Source organism: Bombina bombina, chromosome 3, assembly GCF_027579735.1.
Source record: "Bombina bombina isolate aBomBom1 chromosome 3, aBomBom1.pri, whole genome shotgun sequence".
NCBI lineage: Eukaryota > Metazoa > Chordata > Amphibia > Anura > Bombinatoridae > Bombina > Bombina bombina.
In genome coordinates this window covers 379111341-379134932 of record NC_069501.1, presented here as the reverse complement: position 1 = coordinate 379134932, position 23592 = coordinate 379111341, and the positions used below count along the sequence as shown (strand labels likewise).

The 23592-nt window shown below is 37.6% G+C and overlaps 1 protein-coding gene across 1 annotated transcript in view; it reads left to right on the top strand.

The window, feature by feature from the left end:
• TSPAN2 (tetraspanin 2) overlaps positions 1-23592 on the top strand; it is a 458679-nt gene that overhangs the window by 381609 nt on the left and 53478 nt on the right. Inside the window, exon 4 of the mRNA XM_053706532.1 lies at positions 21271-21345. Coding sequence (XP_053562507.1) covers positions 21271-21345 — 75 coding nt within the window. The remainder of the gene's footprint in view (positions 1-21270; positions 21346-23592) is intronic.

The following is a 23592-nucleotide window of genomic DNA, read 5'->3' as shown; positions in this document are numbered from 1 at the left end:
AAAATCCACCTACATGCCCTCCTTTTTCCTCCATTCCTAATATTTCGGTTTTTGTTCAACATGTCTCTCATGAATTGGCACAAGTTCAAACTACAAAGATTGTCAATGATAACCTTACTAAATCTGAACGTAGAGCCCTTAAAGAACTGATTAATCATCAGGAATTGGTCATAAAACCGGCCGACAAAGGGGGAAATGTTGTTATTCTTACTCAAGAATATTACATTAAAGAAGCAATGTGGCAATTACTTGATGAAACCCAATATGCCAAATCTTCTTTTGATGAATTTCACAAATCCCATAATGAATTGCTTTTTGCTGCTGAATGAAGCACGTAGAAATAATTTGATTACAAGTCAAGAATTTGGCTTTCTATATAACCACAAACCAAAAACACCAGTTTTATACTGGATACCAAAGTTACATAAATCCATTAAAAATCCACCGGGACGCCCCATTATCTCTGGGATAGGGGGCCCCACTGAAGGAATAAGTAACTATATTGACAGGTTTTTGCAGCCATTTGTGAATGACTTACGTATTTTTGTTCAAGACTCAACAGATGTGATCAAAAAACTTGATGGAATCAATGTCACTGATAAGACCATTTTGGTCTCGTTGGATGTTGAATCCTTGTATTCTTCCATTCCCCATTCTATTGGAATTGCAACTTGTGAAAAATTTCTGAATACAAGAAGAGTGGGTTATGGAAGGCATACTAGATTTGTAAGTGAACTTTTGAAATTCATTTTGGAAAATAATATCTTCATCTTTGATGGTAAATATTATAAACAGAAACAAGGGACAGCAATGGGGGCTACATGTGCCCCAACTTATGCCTGTTTATATCTTGGTGGATGGGAAGATCAAATTGTCTTTGGCGAACATTCGGATACAGTTGAGGCACATGTAGCCCTCTGGATCAGATATGTGGATGATATCCTCCTGCTATGGGATGGCAGTGAGGAGGATTTGCTTAAATGTGTTTCCCTCCTGAATGACAATAATTTAAAAAAAATTTGGACATGTAGCTATGATTCTAGTTCAATTAATTTTTTGGATTTAAAAATCAGTAAGAACGAAGGTAAAATTGAAACAGAAGTGTTCCGAAAACCGACTGCAACAAATAGCCTGCTCTTAGGAACGAGTCACCATCCTGAAAATCTTAATAGGGGCATCCCCTACGGGCAATTTCTGCGGTTACGCAGAATTTGTTCCAGAGATCAAACCTTTAAACAACAGGCAAAAGACATGGCGACTCGTTTCTATGAGAGAGGCTACTCTAAAAGATGCGTAAAAAGAGCACTTTATAGAGCATCTCAGCATCAAAGAAAGGACCTGCTGTATCAAAAGAAAACGAAAAGTGAGAATGTGGAAGACACTAAAATCAGATTCATTACTAAATATAATGCCCACTGGAGTAAGGTTAAAAATATTTTAAATAACAACTGGCATTTGCTGACCAATGATTCCACATTGCACCAATATGTGGGAGACTATCCTTTAATGACAGCAAGGAGACCTAGCAATCTGAAAGATCTCCTTGTTAAGAGCGAATTTAATAAAGTTCCTACATGTACTTGGTTAGAACGCAACGCTCAAAAGATAGTTGGCAGTTCCCCCTGTAATCACTGTATCTGCTGTCAATTCATGCAGAAAACTAAGACCTTTAGCACAAATACAGGGGTTACATACAAAATCAACTCATTCATTAATTGCTCTACTAAAGGAGTCATATATCTTCTCTATTGTTCTTGCAAATATTTTTATGTGGGTAAAACTTTTAGAGAATTACGCTCCCGCATTACAGAACATAGAGATGATGTAAAGGACTTCAATATTGATAGCCCAGTGGCGAGACATTTTGCTCAATTTCACAAATCTAAAACGGATGAACTCCGTTTTATTGGAATAGAATTTGTCAAGCTGAGTATGCGTGGGGGTGAGATCGATAGAATTCTATTGCAAAAAGAAACAAGATGGATGTATAAACTGAACACATTGTCTCCCAATGGTTTAAATGAAAAATTGGAATTTGCTTCCTTTTTGGGCTAATTCCTCATACCTAACTCTCGGCTAGATTTAGAGTTTTGTCGGTAACGACCTGCGTAGTTAAAATAATTACAAAATTACCTGTAAAATAAATCCTAACCTAAGTTACAATTAAACCTAACACTACACTATCAATAAATAAATTAAATAAAATACCTACAATTACCTACAATTAAACCTAACACTACACTATCAATAAATTAATTAAATACAATATCTACAAATAAATACAATGAAATAAACTAACTACAAAAAATAAAAAAGAACTAAGTTACAAAAAATAAAAAAATATTTACAAACATCAGAAAAATATTACAACAATTTTAAACTAATTACACCTACTCTAAGCCCCCTAATAAAATAACAAAGCCCCCCAAAATAAAAAAAATGCCCTACCCTATTCTAAATTACTAAAGTTCAAAGCTCTTTTACCTTACCAGCCCTGAACAGGGCCCTTTGCGGGGCATGCCCCAAAAAATTCAGCTCTTTTGCCTGTAAAAAAAACACATACAATACCCCCCCCAACATTACAACCCACCACCCACATACCCCTAATCTAACCCAAACCCCCCTTAAATAAACCTAACACTAAGCCCCTGAAGATCTTCCTACCTTGTCTTCACCATGCCAGGTATCACCGATCGTTCCAGGCTCTGAAATCTTCATCCAAGCCCAAGCGGGGGCTAGACATCCATCATCCGACGGCTGAAGAAGTCCAGAAGAGGCTCCAAAGTCTTCATCCTATCCGGGAAGAAGAGTAGATCCGGACCGGCAACCATCTTCTTCCAAGCGGCATCTTCTATCTTCATCCGATGAGGACCGGCTCCATCTTGAAGACATCCACCGCGGACCCATCTTCTTCTTCCGACGACTTCCCGACGAATGACGGTTCCTTTAAGGGATGTCATCCAAGATGGCATCCCTCGAATTCCGATTGGCTGATAGGATTCTATCAGCCAATCGGAATTAAGGTAGGAAAATTCTGATTGGCTGATAGGATTCTATCAGCCAATCGGAATTAAGGTAGGAAAATTCTGATTGGCTGATGGAATCAGCCAATCAGAATCAAGTTCAATCCGATTGGCTGATTCAATCAGCCAATCAGATTGAGCTTGCATTCTATTGGCTGTTCCGATCAGCCAATAGAATGCAAGCTCAATCTGATTGGCTGATCGGATCAGCCAATCGGATTGAACTTGATTCTGATTTTCGGATTGAACGTGATCAGAATTTTCCTACCTTAATTCCGATTGGCTGATAGAATCCTATCAGCCAATCGGAACTCGAGGGACGCCATCTTGGATGACGTCCCTTAAAGGAACCGTCATTCGTCGGGAAGTCGTCGGAAGAAGAAGATGGGTCCGCGGTGGATGTCTTCAAGATGGAGCCGGTCCTCATCGGATGAAGATAGAAGATGCCGCTTGGAAGAAGATGGTTGCCGGTCCGGATCTATTCTTCTTCCCGGATAGGATAAAGACTTTGGAGCCTCTTCTGGACTTCTTTGGAGCCTTGTCTGGTGAAGACAAGGTAGGAAGATCTTCAGGGGCTTAGTGTTAGGTTTATTTAAGGGGGGTTTGGGTTAGATTAGGGGTATGTGGGTGGTGGGTTGTAATGTTGGGGGGGGGGGTATTGTATGTGTTTTTTTTACAGGCAAAAGAGCTGAATTCTTTGGGGCATGCCCCGCAAAGGGCCCTGTTCAGGGCTGGTAAGGTAAAAGAGCTTTGAACTTTAGTAATTTAGAATAGGGTAGGGCATTTTTTTATTTTGGGGGGCTTTGTTATTTTATTAGGGGGCTTAGAGTAGGTGTAATTAGTTTAAAATTGTTGTAATATTTTTCTGATGTTTGTAAATATTTTTTTATTTTTTGTAACTTAGTTCTTTTTTATTTTTTGTACTTTAGTTAGTTTATTTCATTGTATTTATTTGTAGATATTGTATTTAATTAATTTATTGATAGTGTAGTGTTAGGTTTAATTGTAGGTAATTGTAGGTATTTTATTTAATTTATTTATTGATAGTGTAGTGTTAGGTTTAATTGTAACTTAGGTTAGGATTTATTTTACAGGTAATTTTGTAATTATTTTAACTATTTTAGCTATTAAATAGTTCTTAACTATTTAATAGCTATTGTACCTGGTTAAAATAAATACAAAGTTACCTGTAAAATAAATATAAATCCTAAAATAGCTAAGATATAATTATAATTTATATTGTAGCTATATTAGGATTTATTTTACAGGTAAGTATTTAGATTTAAATAGGAATAATTTATTTAATAAGACTTAATTTATTTCGTTAGATAAAAATTATATTTAACTTAGGGGGGTGTTAGTGTTAGGGTTAGACTTAGCTTTAGGGGTTAATACATTTATTAGAATAGCGGTGAGCTCCAGTCGGCAGATTAGGGGTTAATGTTTGAAGTTAGGTGTCGGCGATGTTAGGGAGGGCAGATTAGGGGTTAATACTATTTATTAAAGGGTTATTGAGGTGGGAGTGAGGCGGATTAGGGGTTAATAACTTTATTATAGTAGCGGTGAGATCCGCTCGGCAGATTAGGGGTTAATAAGTGTAGGCAGGTGTCGGCGACGTTGAGGGGGCAGATTAGGGGTTAATAAATATAATATAGGGGTCAGCGGTGTTAGGGGCAGCAGATTAGGGGTACATAGCTATAATGTAGGTGGCGGCTCTTTGCGGTCGGCAGATTAGGGGTTAATTATTGTAGGTAGCTGGCGGCGACGTTGTGGGGGGCAGGTTAGGGGTTAATAAATATAATATAGGGGTCGGCGGTGTTAGGGGCAGCAGATTAGGGGTACATAAGTATAACGTAGGTGGCGGTCGGCAGATTAGGGGTTAAAAAAATTTAATCGAGTGGCGGCGATGTGGGGGGACCTCCGTTTAGGGCTACATAGGTAGTTTATGGGTGTTAGTGTACTTTAGAGCACAGTAGTTAAGAGCTTTATAAACCGGCGTTAGCCCAGAAAGCTCTTAACTACTGACTTTTTTCTGCGGCTGGAGTTTTGTTGTTAGATTTCTAACGCTCACTTCAGACACGACTCTAAATACCGGAGTTAGAAAGATCCCATTGAAAAGATAGGATGTGCAATTGAAGTAAGGGGATCTGCGGTATGGAAAAGTTGCGGCTGAAAACTGAGAGTTAGACCCTTTCCTGACTGACTCCAAATACCGGCAGTAGCCTAAAACCAGCGTTAGAAGCCTCTAACGCTGGTTTTCACGGCTACCGACAAACTCTAAATCTAGGCCTCTGTCTGCACACCTCCACTTATATCTATATATCTGTATAAAAAGTGGGATCTCTAAATAAATATAATCTGCCATAAAATGAAATATACATCTCTATGATGAGCTAAATTGCACATATTAGTTGTTATATTAATTAAATACACATACCTGTATTTATTAAGTATCATCTTTTTCATCGGAAAATATTGCACAATGGTGTATTAAGAATAAAATTGTATTTTAGAATATTTTGTATATATGAATTGTTGCGGATGTGTGTGTGAGTGAGTGTTTCTTACATTTATACCTATTTAATTAATTTCTGCTATGAAATACTTCACCTTGGTTACATGAAGAGCCCTGCATATAACTATAATCAAAAGTAACCATTTGAAAATATTGTAACAGCGGCGCAGAGGCTAACTGTGATTGACACGGACTTTAACAAATAGAAAAAATGTTTAAAGCCGGCATCCAATAAAAAAGGATGGTAATCAAGGTGACGTTAGCACCTGGAAGAAGCTCCACGCTGCACTGACTGAAGGAGCGAAACGAGCGTTTGGACTCGTCGTGCTTAGCAGCCCTCTTTACAGCGGAATCCCTGCTTACCTCGACTTACCCCTGAAGTTTGGATGTTTTGGGAGTGATGCAGCTAGGAGGAGCAACCGTGTGAACAAATACAGGTAGAATATGTGATCTGCATCTGTGTACTAAGTATTACCTCCTGGCAAAAGATACCTGTGAAAAAAAGACGCGTGTTTTCCCAGCTCCTCCTATGCTATGCCCTAACGCAATTATCTCATTCAGTGACACTTGGGGTTAAAGTCTGAAGTGACTGGTCCTGTAGCACCGGGGGTTGTATAACTGCATTAACTTTGCACCTGTTGGATTACAAATATCAGCATTTCTTAAAATGGACTGAATACTATTTATTTTCCCCTGGTGCACCAGATGATTTTGGCCAGTACTCCTTACTCTCTATATTGCGGGATCCCCTGTATTAATGTAATTGTGTGTTTTGTGTATGTATTTATTAAATATTTATATTGCTTGACATAAAATCTCTTGTGCATTTTTTAATTATACAGTTGTGCTGGATTTACCTAGACTTTTGGGAATTCCTTATTGTGGAGTTCCCACTTTCTTTTCTATGTTGTTTCATATATTCCCAGGATATTATCTTTTCTCCAAGAAGGATTGGAAAAAGGATTGTCAGCTAGTTCATTAAAGGGACAGATTTCTGCTCTGTCTATTCTTTTGCACAAGCCTCTGGCGGATGTTCCAGACGTCCAGGCATTTTGTCAGGCTTTAGTTAGAATCAAGCCTGTGTTTAAACCTGTTGCTCCGCCATGGAGTTTAAATTTGGTTCTTAAAGTTCTTCAAAGGGTTCCGTTTGAACCTCTTCATTCCATAGATATCAAACTTTTATCTTAAAAAGTTCTTTTTTTGGTAGCTATTTCCTCGGCTCGTAGAGTTTCCAAGTTATCTGCCTTACAATGTGATTCTCCTTATCTGATCCTCCTTATCTGATCTTCCATGCAGATAAGGTAGTTCTGCGTACCAAACCTGAGTTTTTACCTAAGGTGGTATCTAATAAGAATATCAATCAGGAGATTGTTGTTCCATCATTGTGTCCTAATCCTTCTTCAAAGAAGGAATGTCTTTTACACAATCTTGACGTGGTTCGTGCTTTAAAGTATTATTTACAAGCTACTAAAGATTTTCGTCAAACATCTGCTTTGTTTGTTGTCTATTCTGGACAGAGGAGAGGCCAAAAGGCTTCGGCAACCTCTCTTTTGTTTTGGCTAAGAAGCATAATCCGCTTAGTTTATGAGACTGCTGGCCAGCAGCCTCCTGAAAGGATTACAGCTCATTCTACTAGAGCTGTGGCTTCCACATGGGCCTTTAAAAATGAGGCTTCTGTTGAACAGATTTGCAAGGCGGCAACTTGGTCTTCGCTTCATACCTTTTCAAAATTCTATAAATTTGATACTTTTGCTTCTTCGGAGGCCATTTTTGGGAGAAAGGTTTTACAGGCAGTGGTACCTTCCGTTTAAGTACCTGCCTTGTCCCTCCCTTCATCCGTGTACTTTAGCTTTGGTATTGGTATCCCACAAGTAATGGATGATCCGTGGACTGGATACACCTTACAAGAGAAAACATAATTTATGCTTACCTGATAAATTTATTTCTCTTGTGGTGTATCCAGTCCACGGCCCGCCCTGTCATTTTAAGGCAGGTATTTTTTAACTTTAAACTACAGTCACCACTGCACCCTATGGTTTCTCCTTTCTCTGCTTGTCTTCGGTCGAATGACTGGATATGGCAGTTAGGGGAGGAGCTATATAGCAGCTCTGCTGTGGGTGTCCTCTTGCAACTTCCTGTTGGGAAGGAGAATATCCCACAAGTAATGGATGATCCGTGGACTGGATACACCACAAGAGATATAAATTTATCAGGTAAGCATAAATTATGTTTTTTCTATGTCTTTTGTAGTATGACATTTAATGTTTGTAAGCTTTGAATTTGAACCACAATAAAAAAAAAAAAAGAAGCAGAGGTCTTAAGAATGCTGCTCCTTAACTCTGGTAATCAGCCTGATTGGATAAGATTCGGATGATTGACACCCCATGCTAGCAGCCAATTGGCCGCAAATGTGCAGGGGGCGGTATTGCACAATAATTTCACTATAAATGCTTCTGCAATGATAAAGCTGTCGGCATTTATCGATGTAGGGCGGACATGATCCGCTACATGACTCACATCAACATGCGTAATATCAAATGTCAGCTGTAGTGGTAAAGCATTCCAACAATGGACACTGTAGCAGTGTAAATATGCTCTCTGAAGTGATTAATCATACTTTACTATCTACAATCAGATGAAAGAATCTGGTTGTGGCGGATTCCAGGAAAATGCTACCTGCTGAGATGCATAGTGCCTACTGTAAAGTTCGAGGAGGGAGAATTCTCTGGGCTGTTTTTCAGGGTTTGGTCAGCTTAATACCACTGGATGAAAATACATTTAAAACAATTGATTGCTTCCAACCAGGGATAGGCACAGACAAAGGCTGTGGTGGACATTTTCCAAAGTACAGACCTTAGTGAAGGACACCAAGGTACATTTGAAATTAAAAGCATTATTTTATAGTGCTTGGTGTTATTATACCGATGCAGATACCACTGATCTTATAACCAGCCCTCCTCTGGCTATACCCATGTGCCAGTGTCACTACTGTGTCATTATATAGTGCTGGGTGTTATTATACTGATGCAGATACCACTGATCCTATAACCAGCCCTTGTCTGGCTATACCCATGTGCCAGTGTCACTACTGTGTCATTATATAGCGCTGGGTGTTATTATACTGATGCAGATACCACTGATCCTATAACCAGCCCTTGTCTGGCTATACCCATGTGCCAGTGTCACTACTGTGTCATTATATAGTGCTGGGTGTTATTATACTGATGCAGATACCACTGATCCTATAACCAGCCCTTGTCTGGCTATACCCATGTGCCAGTGTCACTACTGTGTCATTATATAGTGCTGAGTGTTATTATACTGATGCAGATACCACTGATCCTATAACCAGCCCTCCTCTGGCTATACCCATGTGCCAGTGTCACTACTGTGTCTTTATATAGTGCTGGGTGTTATTATACTGATGCAGATACCACTGATCCTATACCCAGCCCTCCTCTGGCTATACCCATGTGCCAGTGTCACTACTGTGTCATTATATAGTGCTTGGTGTTATTATGCTGATGCAGATACCACTGACCCTATAACCAGCCCTTGTATGGCTATACCCATGTACCAGTGTCACTACTGTATTATTACATAGTGCTGGGTGTTATTATACTGATGCAGATACCACTGATCCTATAACCAGCCCTCCTCTGGCTATACCCATGAGCCAGTGTCACTACTGTGTCATTATATAGTGCTGGGTGTTATTATACTGATGCAGATACCACTGATCCTATAACCAGCCCTCCTCTGGCTATACCCATGAGCCAGTGTCACTACTGTGTCATATAGCGCTGGGTGTTATTATACTGATGCCGATACCACTGATCCTATAACCAGCCCTCCTCTGGCTATACCCATGAGCCAGTGTCACTACTGTGTCATTATATAGCGCTGGGTGTTATTATACTGATGCAGATACCACTGACCCTATAACCAGCCCTTGTCTGGCTATACACATGTGCCAGTGTCACTACTGTGTCTTTGTATAGAGCTGGATGTTATTATATAGATGCAGATATACATCCAGTATTTCACTCAAGCTTTATTTATTCCATAACTTATCACCCAATATCGCTAACAGTCTCTTGACAAACCACTAACTTTATTGACACTGCATATTTTTTTTTTATTCCTATTATTTAATCAGAAAGAAAAGATATACTAAGGTTGTGGCGGACACTGCAAGGGCTAGTCACGGACACCTTGCCTATCCCTGCTTCCAACTTTGTAGCAACTGTTTGGGGAAGGCACTTTCCTTTTCCAGAATGACTATGGCTTGACGAGTTTGGAGTGGATGAACTTTAGTGGCTTGCATAGAACCCTGACCTCAACTACACAGAATATTTTTTAGATGAATTTAGATGAATTGGAAAGCCGATTGTGAGCCAGACCTTTTTACCCAACATCAGTGCCTGACCTCACAAATGCTCTTTTAGCTGAATGGGCACAAATTCTTACAGACACACTACAAAATATTGTGGAAAGTCTTCCAGAAGAGTGGGAGCTGTTATAGCAACAAGTAGGGTGGATGCAACTCCAGATTAATGCACATAATTTTGAAATGACAACAAGGTTATATAGTTGTGATGGTCAGTAGCTCACATACTTTTGGCCATATAGTATATGTGCATATTTTTAAAAGATTTGAACAGGGGCATTTGTGTTTATTGGGTTATTGGTTTCACTAATTTCTATTTACTTTAACTGACTGCACAAAAGTATTCCATTCTACCCAGTAATAAATTCAAAAATGTAATTAACATATTTTGATTATTAATCAATGTCCTAAAAAGTTTTTGAAAGGAACACTAATTTTGCTCACACTGACATTAGCACAATTATAATAAGCACTTTTACACTATTAAATTTAGGAAAATCAATAACCCAGCACACACATACTAATAAAGTCTCTTTAGCCAGACATACACACATATATCTTTGGTTTTGGAGCATAATAAGTTAAACTGTTAGCACCTATTAGTAGCACTACACCCTATTAAAAGGATGAATGAATGAGGGTGGGGGGCCTGACTGCAGACAAAGGTTGACATGTTCTCTCTGTGCTCCGCTATGATAAGTTTAAATTCATTCTATATCTATTTAAATCTTGCCACAGCTTACCATTAATGCATCGTATAACCCCCACAGTGAAGCCGCAACATTGCTACTGGCTCCACTTGGAGTTGTTGGAGGTGCATGGAGAAGCTTATAGTGGCAGTGGATCTGCAGTTAGCAGAAGTACTCTCAACGTTCAACCCGATGCCTGACTGGGAAGATCTCTGGTATGCCTGAGGTTTGGTAAAGCCCAAATATGTGAGCAGGGCTGATCACTGGGGCAGTATGGAGGCACTGTGTTGTGGCACGAAACGCCATATTGATGCCTTCAGTATTGCTACTTCGCCCACAGTGAAACACATATTCGCCTCTCTAATAACTTCTATAGACAATATATAACTTGGAAACATACAAATGAGTTGATAGATAGTCTTATAGAACCCTGCAGCCATGAGCCTATCCATTATAATGTGCATGGTGACCTCCCTGCTACAGTGGGTGTAATCATTTTAATAAGGGATACCAGCCTGCTTGCTGTTGCACATAAAGTAACTAAGTACATATACATTTGCCTTTGCAGAGACTGCCTTGCAAAGTTGCTCATTGGTAGGATATATCACAGTATGCTACCTCAGATGGTGCTATGAAAACATGCTGACCCCAATATTGTATTCTCCAGCCCCAAACAGCTGTATACCTAGCCTGCCATAGAGCCCCAGTATGATGGACTTATAGACTCCTCTCTGATCCCTTCACAGCCTTTTGGCTTAGATCAAGTATAAACTCCTCTCTGATACCACCCCTCCCCATTTGCTCACCCAGTATGGATATCTTACACTGACCCCTGCCCTTTCACATCCTCTAATGGGAAAGTCCCTTCTCAGTATCAGGGAAGTGGACTGGGTAAATCATCTAGGGATCCTCAAGAGGACTATGTGCTGCTAAATTATTACACTTTACCATATAGACAATATTAACTGATATCATAACTCAAAACATTATATTCCAGAGATCTATTGCTGTATTACTTTATTCATTATACTTATAGTTTGAAAGTTGGATACTACTCTCTAATTGAGAAAATAGCATGTTTCAGTCTTTAAAAAAGAAGCCAAATCTAATTTAATTAATAAAACTGTGACAGACCACTTTAAAGATAAACCTATTTCTGGTAGTAATGGTTCCTCTAGAGATTCTTCACCTTCTGGAATATTTGACTATCGGCAACCTAAAGACCTCCCACCACAACAAATAATAACATCTACAGTAGCTACAGATATTCTGGATACGCTAACACTATATATGAACTCTCTTCAGGACAATTTAACTAAAGCTATAAAAGGGACTTACCAAAACAACTTGAGATTTCGGAGAATATCAGAAGATATTTCTCCAGCAGACCTTCAAAGATTTGTTAGAGACTTATGTACTGTATATATGTTAGCTACTCAACCGATACCTGATTTAGTAATAGACAGAGTTCATCATTTACCAAAAGGGCAGAATGTACCATCAGATAAACCTAAAGATGTTGTAGCTATGATACTTTACTCCACTCATAAAGAAAAGATACTGACAGCAGTCATTAATAGTCCAAAAGCCAGCGAGCCTCCAAACCTTCAAATAGTAGAGTTTTATTGAAAGGAGCATCTATAGGTCTTACGCGTTTCGGTTGTATATGCCTTAGTCATAGACATAATGACACAATAGGTGATAGGTGTTTATAGAGCATACACACAACACTAATTACTAAATGTAGCCTTGAAAGAGACAGATATGTCATACATACATCAGACTATAATTGACATTCACCTAGATTACAAGTTTTGTGTTGCAGCTTGTAACGCTGAAAATATGGCCTTTTCAGCGTTAAAACAGCACCGCAGCTATTACAAGTGTTGTTGGTATAGGTGTACCGCACACCTTTTAGCCTGTACTGCAACGTCAGTCCCGCACACGTAAAAATAACTTTTTTCATGGGATTCCCATAGCGCCGGTATTACGAGTTTTGCGGTGAGGCTAAAAAGTGAGCATTACAGCCTAAAACGACAAGATCTGTACCTCCATCTAAAGACAGTAGTTATGAGTTTTACGCTACAAAGCTGTAACATACAGTTGCAAGAAAAAGTATGTGAACCCTTTGGAATGATATGGATTTCTGCACAAATTGGTCATAAAATGTGATCTGATCATCATCTAAGTCACAACAATAGACAATCACAGTCTGCTTAAACTAATAACACACAAAGAATGAAATGTTGCCATGTTTTTATTGAACACACCATGTAAACATTCACAGTGCAGGTGGAAAAAGTATGTGAACCCCTAGACTAATGGCATCTCCAAGAGCTAATTGGAGTGAAATGTCAGCCAACTGGAGTCCAATCAATGAAATGAGATTGGAGGTGTTGGTTACAGCTGCCCTGCCCTATAAAAAACACACACCAGTTCTGGATTTGCTTTTCACAAGAAGCATTGCCTGATGTGAATGATGCCTCACACAAAAGAGCTCTCAGAAGACCTACGATTAAGAATTGTTGACTTGCATAAAGCTGGAAAGGGTTATAAAAGTATCTCCAAAAGCCTTGCTGTTCATCAGTCCACGGTAAGACAAATTGTCTATAAATGGAGAAAGTTCAGCACTGCTGCTACTCTCCCTAGAAGTGGCCGTCCTGTAAATATGACTGCAAGAGCACAGTGCAGACTGCTCAATGAGGTGAAGAAGAATCCTAGAGTGTCAGCTAAAGACTTACAAAAGTCACTGGCAAATGCTAACATCCCTGTTAGCGAATCTACAATACGTAAAACACTAAACAATAATGGATTTCATGGGAGGATACCACAGAGGAAGCCACTGCTGTCCAAACAAAACATTGCTGCACGTTTACAGTTTGCACAAGAGCACCTGGATGTTCCACAGCAGTACTAGCAAAATATTCTGTGGACAGATGAAACCAAAGTTGAGTTGTTTGGAAGAAACACACAACACTATGTGTGGTGAAAAAGAGGCACAGCACACCAACATCAAAACCTCATCCCAACTGTGAAGTATGGTGGTGGGGGCATCATGGTTTGGGGCTGCTTTGCTGCGTCAGGGCCTGGACGGATTGCTATAATTGAAGGAAAAATGAATTCCCAAGTTTATCAAGACATTTTGCAGGAGAACTTAAGGCCATCTGTCTACCAGCTGAAGCTCAAAAGAAGATGGATGCTGCAACAGGACAATGACCCAAAACATAGAAGTAAATCAACAACAGAATGGCTTAAACAGAAGAAAATACGCCTTCTGAAGTGGCCCAGTCAGAGTCCTGACCTCAACCCAATTGAGATGCTGTGGCATGACCTCAAGAAAGCGATTCACACCAGACATCCCAAGAATATTGCTGAACTGAAACAGTTCTGTAAAGAGGAATAGTCAATAATTACTCCTGACCATTGTGCACGTCTGATCTGCAACTACAGGAAACGTTTGGTTGAAGTTATTGCTGCCAAAGGAGGTTCAACCAGTTATTAAATCCAAGGGTTCACATTCTTTTTCCACCTGCACTGTGAATATTTACATGGTGTGTTCAATAAAAACATGGCAACATTTCATTCTTTGTGTGTTATTAGTTTAAGCAGACTGTGATTGTCTATTGTTGTGACTTAGATGATGATCAGATCACATTTTAGGACCAATTTGTGTAGAAATCCATATCATTCCAAAGGGTTCACATACTTTTTCTTGCAACTGTAAAACTCATAACTAAAGTGTTACAAAGTGCACTAAACACCCATAAACTACCTATTAACCCCTAAACCTAGGCCCTCCCGCATTGCAAACACTATAATAAATGTATTAACCCCTAATCTGCCGCTCCCGACATCGCCGCCACTAAAAAATGTATTAACCCCTATTCCGCTGCTCCTCGACATTGTTGCCACTATAATAAACTTATTAACCCCTAAACCGCCGCCCTCCCGCATCGCAAACACTATTTAAATATTATTAACCCCTATTCTGCCACCCGCCCACACTGCCGCTATAATAAACCCCTAAACCAACAAAATAAACTCATTTAAACTAGTAACCCCTAAACCTAACGACCCCCTAACTTTATATTAAAATTACAATTTCCCTATCTTAAATTAAATTAAAACTTACCTGTCAAATTAAAAATAATAATTTTAAAATAACAATTAAACTATTATAATTATTAAACTAAAATTAAACTACCAATTAAATAAAACTAAACTACCAATAAAAAAATCCTAATACTATAAAAATTACAAAAAGTATCTAATTTCAAAAAATAAAAACTAACTAAATTACAAAAAAAACCCACTAAATTATGAAAAATAACAAACAAATTTTAATAAATAAAAAATAATTACACCTAATCTAATAGCCCTATCAAAATAAAAAAGCCCATCCAAAATAAAAAAAGCCCTAGCCTACAATAAACCTACCAATGGCCCTTAAAAGGGCCTTTTGTGGGGCATTGCCCCAAAGATATCCGCTCTATTACCTGTAAAATAAATACAACCCCCCCAACAGTAAAACCCACCACCCAACCAACCCCCCCAAATAAAAAAAACTATCTAAAATAACCTAAGCTAACCATTGCCCTGAAAAGGACATTTGTATGGGCATTTAGCTCTTTTACATTGCCCACACCCTAATCTAGAAAAAAAAAAACACCCAAAAAAACCTTAAAAAAATCTAACACTAACCCCCGACAATCCACTTACAGTTTTTGAAGTACCACTTGAAGGATCTTCTTCCAGCTGGCAAAGTCATATATTCCCAGACTTGTCACAATTCACTTTACAAAAAAGGAGAATATTTCTCGTGGTGACACAATGCCTCCGGTCCTATGGAATAAAATACAGGTGATGTTGTCCTACTAAACTCATTATACATAGATATGGAGTGTTTCATACTGTCACATCTCTATTCAAGGGGATGGAACTGCCCTCCTCTTGGGGACTTCATTCTACTCCTAGCACTACTTCTTCACAAGAGATATCTATCCCTCTTTGGCCAACTGCAATAGAATGGAATCCTTTTCCCCAGAGAAGCCCTCTACAGAAGAAAAAACACTGTCACGCAACCTCGAAGATCACCTACTTTGACACATCCAACATAAAGATAAAGGACAAGTTTACTATGGAGGTGGTCATACTTGACACAAAGAGAATATGCATGTAAAACTGACTCCAATAGTATTAGACTACTAGTCTTTCATGACTCATCTACAAGCTTCAGAAATCTCCATTTTTGTTAATTGTTATTCATATATTTACCTTTGTAGATGTGTATATATCTGTGCTTTGTACTCTTGATGACTGCAATGGTTTTCATGTTTGATAACACAGCTCAAATGATTGTTTGTTTTATTTCTATGTATTAGATATTTCATGGTTCTTAGATAAAATTGAATCCCTGGGTCACACCCTAATCATGCCTGTTATGTAAGCACTAAATAAAGCTTTGTGTTACATGGATGTATAACATTCTTGCAATATATCACAATATTGCATTGTATCTGCATTGTTTAATAATAACTTAAGAGGAAAAAAGGGTGAATGAATATATTGACCCTTCAACCTGTGATGTAATTACCAAACCTACATAACTGAAATTTTGATGGTCATTCGTCATTCACATGTGGTTTTTGGATTACAATATTAGTAGATTGACAAAGCAGATAATGATTTTGTGTATTTTGAGCTTCAAGGGTATTAAAGGGACATTATACACCCCCAAAAATATGGACTGTTTAAATAAAGCATCAAAAGAAGATAACGTTTGTAATTGACATGCAGTAGCAATTTTGCTGTTAAAGCTTCTAAAAATGATAATGAACCTTGCAGTGGTTTAAATGCATATTAATACGTCCGTCTTCCACACTAGCTACAAAGCAAGGCACAATCCCCTCACCTCGCACGTTGCAAACAGCACTCAGACGTTTCTCCCTGACCTCTCATGGCATTCTGTAGACACAAGATGAATATTTCACAAACAGCTCTGTGAAATATAATCCTGAGATCGTTTTAATGAGCTGTGAGTGAAATATTCAGCTCATGTCTGCAGAATGCCGTAGTGAGGACACGATGTATGTTACACTGTCAATAATGTATTTTTTTGTGTGTGCTATGATCTGTTACACACTTTGTGCCACGTTCAGAATACAGTACTACCTATTAACCTATTAGACGTTTAAAAAAAAAAAAAAGAAATCTTTAAACTTTGTTCATATATATTGGCTGTAACAATAAATGTTTATCTGTAATCAACTAGTAATTAAACAATCTAACATATAAATATCCAATAAAAGTAAATTAGAAGCATTTTTATTTTATTTAATTGCATGTTTGATAAATATGATTGTGATAGACTGTCATATATGATAGCTAAATACTTCTATATATAAATCTGTAGAATCTGCCTCTAAAAACAAAACAAAAGCACAGAAGTGCATGTGACAGAGCAGGCAGCGCAATATTAGCACATCCACATGCTGCATGTAATCACTGGGGATCTAGCTGGCGTATCAGGACATATAAGGCTTAGATGGTCCATTTTACCTTCTATGACCCGCCCTTACCCCAGTACCATAAGGGCGGCCACATCGCTACCCTCACACCCCTCCCATAATACCTGAAATAAATACACAACACCAATGTTTGCCAATAAAAAATGGAAAGGTCACTTTTATTGATACTGATTTTGCATTGTAGCCAAAATCAGACAAGAGAGCCATAAATCAATTCCTGCAATTTCAACACCACAAATCAACATAATGCCCCAAGCATTTCAACTGTACAGCAGGACACCCTAAACACTGCACTTACCGGTGAGTCCCAGGCAGCTTGTTTCATTGTCTTGTGCAATTATTATTACGCCAGCTAGATCCCCAGTGATTGCATGCAGCATGTGGATTTGCTGCTATAGCGCTACCTGCTCTGTCACATGCACGCCCGCTGCTTTTGGGGGTTTTTTTAAGGCAAATTCTACAGATTTATATATATAGAAGTATATAGCTATCATAAATAACTGTCTATCATCATCATATATCTCAAATATGCAATTAAATAAAATAAAAATTCATCTGATTTACTTGTATTGGGTATTTATATGTTAGATTGTTTAATTACTAGTTGATTACAGATAAACATTTATTGTTACAGCCAATATACAGTATATGAACAAAGTTTCAAGATTTTTAAATGTCTTCTAATAGGTACCGCATTCTGAATGTGGCACAAAGTGTGTAACAGATCATAGCATAAATTGAATTGGTTATTGACAGTGTAACATTGTGTCCTCACTACGGCATTTTGCAGCCATGAGCTGAATATTTCACTCACAGCTCTGTAAAACAATGTCAGGATTATATTTAACAAAGCTGTTTGAGAAATATTCAGCTTGTGTCTACAGAATGCCGTGGTGCAAGGTGAGGGGATTATAATTGACATGTATTAGCAATTACACAGACGGCTCCAGCATGGGTGCTGGCTGTAAGGACAATAGCTAGGGAGTGCAGGAAAAAGCCTTGCTTTGTATCTAGTGTGGAAGACAGACGTATTCATATGCAGTTAAACCATTGCAAGATTTATCATCATTTTTATGAGCCTTAGTAGCAAAATTGCTACTGCATGTCAATTACAAACTTTATCTTCTTTTGATGCTTTATTTAAATAGCCCATATTTTTGGGAGTGTATAATGTCCCTTTAAGTGTAGAAACATTTTACCACTGGAAAAACACATTAACTATAGCAGCTGAAGTCAAGAAACCCTTATGTGCTAAAAACAAGTACAGGGTTGTGATCAACCCCTATGTGTTTAACCCCCGCAAAAAGGTTAAACACATAAGTAAAGGATTGACATCTTAATTGCATTCTGACATAAAATGACAGGAAAAGGTTCACTGCATGCATATCATAAATCATACTTATTTGATGAATCTACAACAAACAATCAAACTAGGGAGTAAAAAGCTATAATGAATCTATTTTTCGATGATGTTCCACTATCCTATTGGCTCCTTAGTTCTGTGTAGAAAAACCTAAAAAATGCACCTGTTATATATAGATTCTCGCATGTTTACCAAACAAAAGGGAGGAAATACAGATGTAATGATTCATTGGACTTTCTAATTCAAACACAAGCAGTTTGGATGGATTTGGAATACATATAGTTAAGAACTTTTATTTTGCACACCAAACTCAAATGTGGAATAATACAGTTAAAAAAGCCAGTGTTCTCTACAAAATGCCAGCTGTGTTGCCTTATGAAGTAATGAGGTGGGGGCAGTGTAATACTTTGCAATATAATATTTAGAAATGTTACTTAAAGTGATGGTACACTCTCCCCTTTAAAAAGTCAGATCTGGAATGTTAGTGACATTTTAGATGGAGTTTAATTTATCAGCTGTAACAAAAATGTGTATGATTTGAACAGCCAATAGTATTTCAGTAGCTCTCATCATATTGGCTGATTTAAATTTAAAGAATCAAATCAGCCAATAGGAATGCAAGGTACGCCATTTTGAAACGGCTACCTTGCATTGAAGCTTCAGTGTTCAGCGGGGACCATATGAAGAGGACGCTCTGCGCTGGATGTCTTTGCCGCTTCGTGCCGCCGGGATGAAGATAGAAGACGCCCCCGCGATGGATGAAGATGTTGCCGCCTGGATGAAGACTTCTTGCCACCTGGATGTCCGGACTTCAGCAACCGTGAGTAGATATTCTGGGGTTAGTGTTAGGAATTTTGTTATTTTTTTGGGGGGTTTTTTTTTTTTAGATTATTGTTTGGGCTTTTGAAAAAGAGCTAAATGCCCTTTTAAGGGCAATGAAAAAGAGCTGAATGCACATATAAATGCCCCTTTAGGGGCAATGGGTAGCTTAGTTTTTTTTTAGAGTTAGTTTTTTTTTATTTTGGGGGGTTGGTTGGGTGGTGGGTTTTACTATTGTGGGGACTTTGTATTTTTTTACAGGTAAAAGAGCTGTTTAACTTAGGGCAATGCCCTACAAAAAGCCCTTTTAAGGGCTATTGGTAGTTAATTGTAGGCTAGGGGGTGTTTTTGTTGTGGGGGGGCTTTTTTATTTTTTTAGGGGTATCAGATTAGGTGTAATTGTTTTTATTTTTGATAATTTAGTTTATTAATTTTGTAAACTTATTTTTTTATTTTTTGTAATTTTAGATTTTTTTTTTTTTTCGTAGTGTTAGGTTTTTTTAAATTTGTCATTTAGAATTTTTAATTGGTAGTATTTTTTATTTTATTAGAATAGTAAGGTTAGGTTAATTTATAGTTTAATGTTAGGTTTATTTTTATTTCACAGGTAAGTTTTTATTTATTTCAATATAGTTATATTGCAATTTTATTTTAAAGTTAGGGGGTGTTAGGTTTATGGGTTAATAGTTTAATTTAGTGTTTTGCGTTGTGGGGGGCCGGCCGTTTAGGGGTTAATAGGTTTATTTAGTGGCGGAGATGTGTGAAGCCATAGGTTTAGGGGTTAATAACTTTATTATAGTGGCAGTGATGTCAGGGAACGGCTGATTAGTGATTAATAGCCTTTATTAGTGCCGGCGATGTTGGGAGTGGCGTATTTGGGGTTAATAACTTTATTTAGTTGTTGGGGAGGTGGATTAGGGGTGTTTAGACTTGGGGTTTATGTTAGGGTGTTAGGTTTAAACGTAACCTTTTTTTCCCCATAGACATCAATGGGGTTGCTTTAAGGAGATTTTTCATTCCGCCCTTCGGGTGTTAGTTTTTTTTTCTTACACTCTCTCCCCATTGATGTCTATTGGGGAAAGTATGCATGAGCATGTCAAAGCAGCCCTTGGATTTTGTGCGGTATGGAGCTTAACGCCATCATATCACACGCACAAGGAGACTTTTCAGAAACTTATAATGGCAGCGCTAAGAAGGGTGAAATAACGCAACTTTTTTGGCGTAAGTTTCACACCATGTTTAGCGCAAAACTCGAATTCTAGGTGACAGTCTAAATGCAGCAGAACTCTCGTGTCATGCAGTGCTATATTTCACTGCGCTTGTCTCTCCTTCACATACAGAAGTGCAGGGAACGCACCTTGGAAAAGTAAAGCAAAATCTGCCTTTTAAATATTTCACTAGGGATCTCGCAGTGCTGAGGGATCATTTTAGAATATCTCACCTGAGCAGAGAGGTTTAGAATATCTCACCTGAGCAGAGAGGTTTAGAATATCTCACCTGAGCAGAGAGGTTTAGAATATTCCACCTGAGCAGAGAGGTTTAGAATATCTCAGCTGAGCAGAGAGGTTTAGAATATCTCAGCTGAGCAGAGAGGTTTAGAATATCTCACCTGAGCAGAGAGGTTTAGAATATCTCACCTGAGCAGAGAGGTTTAGAATATTCCACCTGAGCAGAGAGGTTTAGAATATTCCACCTGAGCAGAGAGGTTTAGAATATCTCAGCTGAGCAGAGAGGTTTAGAATATCTCAGCTGAGCAGAGAGGTTTAGAATATCTCACCTGAGCAGAGAGGTTTAGAATATCCGGGCCTAAGAAAGTGTTTTGTAGATAATTAACTGTATGTTACTACGTTTCTCACATTGTTGGGGTCAAGCTGTAACTAATCCATCTTTTTCACAATCTAATTGTAGATATTGTTAAAATAATATTGTATTTTTCTTTTTCAGTTTTTTGCCTGTTTATTAGTCATTTTTGCTGCAGAAGTCACTGCTGGCGCATTTTCTTTCCTTGGTAAACATAAGGTAAAATATATTTACTTAATGTGAGTCATTTGTGAGCATAATCATATTGCATATTTCCAGTTTACTACACTTTGATGAGAGTCTAATGAAGTAACTCCAAAAACCAAAATAGGCATAAAGAAAAGTATTAGCCCCATATTGTAGTTTTTTTTTTTTTGTTTTTTTGTTTTTTAAAGAAAACTCACAAGAAAGGACCTCTAATCTAGAATGATATCATTATCATATCTAATACAAGCGAGAAAATGTATCTTCATCTGTTTTATGCAAATAAATAACACTTCAAATTTTACAAAGTAAAAAAAAATAGAGAGAGGAGGGTAGAGAATATTGGGAGAAAAAAAAAGAAATTATATTTTATAACCATATGTAGAAGTATGATAAAAAATATAACACAATTGAATAGTTTAGTGATAAAATAAATTATGAGAGAAAAAAAAGAAAAGTGAAAGACCTATAACGTATTAGAGCATGCAATTTAACAACTAGCAACCCTGCATCCGATGCTAAACATACAGAGGTGCAGGGTCTCCAATTGTAAAGTTCCACTCAGGAGGTGCAGAGCACTGCCAGTATTGAGTGGAAACTACCGCTGACCTAGTCAGCAACACTAGTCTGTGGCTCCTAAGCTGTTCATATTATTGAAAGGAAACTGTTTTCGCTCTTGCGCTTACCCAATGAGCGCAAAAAGCTGGTTATAATATTGTGTGCATGTTCACATGTTCCCCCATAGAAGTCACTGGAGAAAAAAAGTGGAAAGAAAACCTAGCACCCCACTCTCACGCAAACACCATTGCATATTCTCATTTGCGCTAACTTGACATGAAAATATGAATATTCCACATTCCAATGTTCTTCAAATAACAGAATTTATTCTATTTATTCATAAATACATATTTCTACCTATATCTGATGGTATTTTGGTAAAATATATATCTATAACTATATAAATAGATAATTTTATATAGGTTTATACATATACAGTATATATACAGTATATATATATATATATATATATATATATATATATATAGGAATATCTATTTAGAAATACATAGAACATATGCTATGTGCAGAACATTGGAATGTGAAATATTTACAGTAAATACACTGTCTAACACTTTTTTAAAAATGAATATTGCATAAATATACTTTTACATGTTTTCATCTACTTAACTACAAAGTACTCCAATGCACTTCTATATATGTCTATATACTGTATGTGTGTACATAAGTATTTATGTCTGTAAATACATATATACACATATAAATACATATGTACACATATATACATACATATGTATCTCTATGTTAAACTTGAATTTTACCTTCTTTGCTGTAGCCAATTAGTGACAAGTACAAACAAGCTCCTGAACATAGCAACCAATCAACCAGCCGCTACCATTTTAAAAGTTAAATCACTGGAAAAGCAGGCAAAACATATGACAGTGTATTCCAAAGTTCTTAAATTATGCAGAATTAAACATTTTCAGTTTAATGTCCCTTTAAATATGATAGTGTGAGAAAGTAATATAAAGTGATAATGATACTAAGTGATATTATAAGTGAGCATAATAATGTAATAGGAAAAGAAAACAAATTCTCCCTCCTCTCCTTCATTTTATATTCACATTCAAAACGATAAGCTATTAAAGTGACATTAAAACACTAAGGGCTAACACTTGCACGCGCGTAATAACATTTTTTTTCGTGCATTGGAAATAGCGTTTGTATTACAAGTTGAAAGTAAACGTGAGAGCGCAATCACCGGGTTAGTACGACTGAAACCCTTGCGTAAAGGGAAGTGTGTTAAAAGTTGCATAAAACACAACATAAATACATTTAAAATTACAGTTACACTAATGTAAACACTATCTGATAAAAATTATTCAAATAAATATATATTTCTCTTGTTAAGTGTATCCAGTCCACGGATCATCCATTACTTGTGGGATATTCTCCTTCCCAACAGGAAGTTGCAAGAGGATCACCCACAGCAGAGCTGCTATATAGCTCCTCCCCCAACTGTCATATCCAGTCATTCTCTTGCAAGCCTCAACCAAGATGGAGGTCGTAAGAGGAGTGTGGTGTTTTATACTTAGTTTATTCTTCAATCAAAAGTTTGTTATTTTTAAATGGTGCCGGAGTGTACTGTTTATCTCAGGCAGTATTTAGAAGAAGAATCTGCCTGCGTTTTCTATGATCTTAGCAGAAGTAACTAAGATCCATGGCTGTTCTCACATATTCTGA